This window comes from Poecilia reticulata, linkage group LG3 (assembly GCF_000633615.1).
Source record: "Poecilia reticulata strain Guanapo linkage group LG3, Guppy_female_1.0+MT, whole genome shotgun sequence".
NCBI classification, from domain to species: Eukaryota; Metazoa; Chordata; class Actinopteri; order Cyprinodontiformes; family Poeciliidae; genus Poecilia; species Poecilia reticulata.
In genome coordinates, this window is record NC_024333.1 from 14231889 (window position 1) to 14236599 (window position 4711).

The 4711-nt window shown below is 42.2% G+C and overlaps 1 protein-coding gene across 2 annotated transcripts in view; it reads right to left on the reverse strand.

Moving 5' to 3' along the window:
- The window catches only part of bnc1 (basonuclin zinc finger protein 1), a 17634-nt gene that overhangs the window by 2834 nt on the left and 10089 nt on the right, over nt 1-4711 (reverse strand). For both annotated transcript variants that reach the window (XM_008405035.2, XM_008405036.2), the window contains exon 4: nt 1228-3293. In XM_008405035.2, the coding sequence (XP_008403257.1) occupies nt 1228-3293 (2066 nt within the window). The remainder of the gene's footprint in view (nt 1-1227; nt 3294-4711) is intronic.

Consider the following 4711-nt stretch of genomic DNA (forward strand, 5'->3'; position numbering starts at 1 on the left):
ATGGATGGATGGATGGATGGATGGATGGATGGATGGATGGATGGATGGATGGATGGATGGATGGATGGATGGATGGATGGATGGATGGATGGATGTGTTCTAATGAGGCCTGTCTGTCAGATTAAATGTACTTTTTAAAATAACAACCTTTTAGCAGATATTAGACATACGTTTTCTTAAGCCCACATAAGTTTTAAAAATGTTTTTTATTGGTCTGATGTATTACTTTAATCTTAATGTGGTGTTTTACTAGGCTGAAAGCAGAAAACAAATATACATCCGTATGTGAGAAATTAATATTTATTATTTTTTCTATTTTTCATTTAATGAATTGAGTGACTGAAATAAATGAACTTTTGGGTTATTTTCTGGTTTACTGAACAGGTCTGCAAACCTGTGGTTAGGGTCAGGACATCCACGTCTGTCCAGTCATGCAGGCAATATTTTCAGAGTGTACAGTTTTCTTAGGCCCTTTCAGATTGCACTTTCATTCCACAATCGACTCGTTCTTTATGGCTCCTGCGCAGGTAAAGGTGTTAACACAAAACAGTAGGTGAGGTGAAGCTAACCCACCACAGTTAACCCTCTAATGCAGTTTGAAACATAATATCAGAGTCTTAATGTCCAGGAGAGGAGCTGCCTCTTCCTCATGTTCTTAGTGAACATGAGGAAAATCATTGTGTTTTGAGGAACATTTGGTCAGTCATTTCTTTGAAATATGTGTGTGTCCCCTTTGGTGTGCCTCTGTGCTTTATTGTTCTTGTGCATTGAGGACAGGTTGCTTAGGCTGTGACATCACTTTCTATTTACAATTGTATTTTTCAGTGATCAGTTAATCATCATCACAGCTGATGATTAGCTTTATGCATCAGAAACTAGAATTTGCTGTTTTAAGTTTAACTGTTCAGCATATGCAGATGAGCTAATCTTTAGTAAAGATACATGTTGTATAAAATGAACTTTTGTCATTATTATGTAATTTTGAAAATATTTCTGTGGCACTTAATCTTTTCACCTACTGTTAGGAATTTTAAGGAAACTGTAGACTACAGAGCCAAACAATATAATGTCATGCAATACATTAAAAATACACAAATCCTATGCCTACCAGCAAGGAATACTATGTTTTGTACACAAGAACATGGAAAAAACTAAATGAGGACCCCAAAACTGAACCCATTTGAATTCTTTTGTTAGAAGGCTAAGAAAAACATAGAGCTACTTCACCTGTCTCGGCTTCTTCGGGATGGGAAGGCAGCGTTGCAGCCATCCACTGTGCACATGTGCATCTCCTTCAAGTGGATGTTTTGGTAGTGGATCTTGACACTATAAGGGTTTTTAAAGGTCTTACTGCAGATCTCACAGTGGTGTGGAAGGTTAGCATCAGGTTCAAGGTGAGACAGTCCTGAGATCCCATAATCTTCTTCACATCTATCAAGCCCTTCCTTTTCATCCAACAAGAGACCACCCCCATTAGTCAGGCTGTGCCCAGATTCATCCCATTTATGCTCTGGGATCTTGTCGGCTATATGCAAAGAATCTGAATGTTCCATGTCAGTTCTATCTTCAGTGCAAGTGGATTCCTTACCAGCTGAGATTTTGTAGCTAGTCATGAGCCTCTTTTCCAATGGGGATGGTGAAACAGTGATGACCCTCATTTCTTTTTGCTCGGATCTGTCATGTTCATCATTCCTTTCAATTGAGTTTCCAGCAAAGGTTTGGTCTATCGGATGCTTGCTACCATCCCTTTCCTTTTCTTTATCCATGTAATCTTCTCTTGCCTCTTCAGATTTTTCATTGCAAATATGCTCTCCTTCATGGTTACCCTCAAAGTCATCCTTTTCCCTACATCTCAGAGGAACCTCCTCCTCAGAGAGGCTTCCCTTATCCATCTCCTCATCCTGCTCTATTACCTCCTTCTCTATTTTTATTGGCATACTTGACTTCCGTGATTTTTTCTTTGGTATACTATCTGTCAAACAAGGTTCCGGTGCTGTGATGGGTTTGACAGTTACAGAAGACGATAAAATTGGAAGAGAAGGTAGTGTCCCTGGGGTGTTAGCAAGTTCTGCTGGGGTTACCAGGCTTCGGTAGAAAGGCAAGACTGGCTGCACTGTTTTCAAGTTAGGGAAAAGGATGCCAGTTTGGCCCATGCTGGAGAAAGAACTACTGTGGAGCTTAGGAGCAGTGTCCACATGGCTCACCATGTAGCTGGGAGCAGACTTATGGCTTTCTGAGGAAGAGATGGAAATTGTATTGCTATATTCAGCTCTCTTTTCTCCTTGTGAACTTTCATCAGCAGACAAGCTTCCTCGTAAATCTTTGTCTCTGTTGTTCCGGTTCATGGGCATGTGTAGCCGGGGGTTTGGGTTAGCGCTGTGCCGATTGCGACTGCGCAGCGAGCTGAAGACCATGTTGCAGCCCTCAATGGTACACTTGTGTTTAATCTTCAGATGAACTGCATTGTAATGAATTTTCAGTGTGCCTTTGTCATAAAATGTTTTTTCACAAGCGTTGCAAAACACACGCCCTTTTTTCAGAGAGCCTCCACCCCCTGACGCCCCTCCAGTGCCGCTTCCATTCCTGTCCAGAGAGCGCAGCTTCCCCTCAGGAGACATCTGTGGGACATCAGAGGTCATAGACGGCGTGCATGGCGTGGATGAGCCATCTGAGTAGTTGTCACTGGTGGAGAAGTCTTCTGCTTCAATCTTTGCTGTTGTGGAGTGTGTGTCCATTGTTCTTTCACCAGTTTGGTCCAAATCAGAAGCATATGAGATGGAGCTTGAACCTAGCAGGCTGCTCTCTGAAGGATGTGAGAGATGGAAGGGGTTGTCCCTGCCAATACTGTCTCTCACTTCATCTTTTCTCTGAAGCTGCTGCTCAACTGAAGCACCACATGGCTGCTGCTGTTGCTGCTGGTGGTGATGTTGCATTGCCCCTGGTGGTGAGCCTAAGAAAGGTGCAGGCACAGAGCCTAACAGCTGGAATGGAAGCATGAAGGCCATGCTATTGATGAAGTTCTCAAAGTGGTGCATGCTGTTGCCGCTAATCTTTTCAACTTTAGTTGTGGAGAGACTGGCAGTGGAGCGAGGAGTGTTTCGCTCAATGAAGGTGCGAATGTCTGAGTTTGTGCGGGTGCTGGGAACCAAGACCGCCTGCCCCTCCTTGTCCTGTAAAGCCATAAGCTCCACTATAGACTTGGTTTCACCAAAACGCAGAAACTGCTGCAGAGTAGCAATCTCCTCCTCAAAGGTCATGATGGCCCACCGGTCCAACACTTTACCAGCAACATCCTGCAGACAGAGCAGAAAAACGAGGTACAGGAAATGTGAGGATGTTATCATGACATAGATTGAATGAGAAAGTAAAAGGGGAGAGAGCAATTTCATCAGCAGCATTAAAAGTGTATGTTGAGTTGCTCATACATATTCACAGAGCAGCTTGTATGACACACCTTATAAAACAGATTGGCAGCAAGGCTGAAGGAAGGAATCAGAACAAGTGTGAATAGAGCGATGCACAACCCTGAGAGCCCTCATCACACAGCCAGCTTCAGGTCCGTTGTCTTCATTTAGTTCTTCACATTTACCTGCTCTGAATCTGCAAGAAGTGCAAACCACCTGACTGGCACATACACTCTCCAAAGTCCATGCAAAACTAAAACTGTGCATACCATGTCTCACACACACATTTTACTGCATGGAGTGTCAGACACAGTCTCAGTGATCTAGCAGGTCAGGCCAGCATTAATCACATGTGACTCTGAGAGGCTTTGATAGTGAAGAGCAGCTTCATGCTGTAACCAGGATTAATATTTTATCACACAGCATTTGTTGGGTGTCTGTCGAGGATTCGGACTCTACATTTGCTATTAAATAAGCGAACATAAATGAAATGCAGCCCAGCTTGAATTCTTGATGTTGCACAAATTGAAGTGAGATCTTGTGCTGTCACAGAGCCTGCAGGCTGACTCTTGGTCGGCTTGGCATCAGCTTCACTCAAGCTCTGGAGCAAAATACATAATATTTACAAATCTATCTACTCAGTATGGAGACTTGTCTGAAGTGAGGGTAGCATAGCAATAAACAGGCAGTGCCATATTTCAGAGGTCGAGGGAGTTGTTGCAACCAGTGGCTACATTTCATCTCCAAAGGTTTTCCACCCCCCCCCCCCATCCCCATTTATCAGGAAGATTTCAGTCTCATCTGCTGCATGGCCTCATGCTGCTCATTGATGCTTCTCAGGTGTCAGACAAACCATATTATCTATCCAGTCCATCTGGAAATTATTTGTACTTTAAGCAGAAAATGTATTTTCTTAATTTCTCCCTCATTAAATACTCTAAACTGCAAGAACTGCATGAGTGTTATAGTTTTTCCTAGGTGAACTTAAACTCTGCTCCACCAGACTACACCAAAGAAGAAATCAAGAAAAACAAGAAAGAAAAAATGAGTTGTGATGGTTCTGTTCAAAATGCTCTTATAATGATCATTTGGCCATTTAAGAAGTTTTTAGCTTTGAAAGGAAACCTGCAGACTAGTTTTTGGAAATGTGGATGACACAATACACAAGCCAAAATTCTTGTGCATTATTTATTAATGTACTATGTACTATTTATATTTTTTATGGGAGCTGAAATAATTCTCAACTAATTTAGTAATCAATGAAAAGTTAACTGGAGGATAAAGACACAAGAACAGAACAACACACT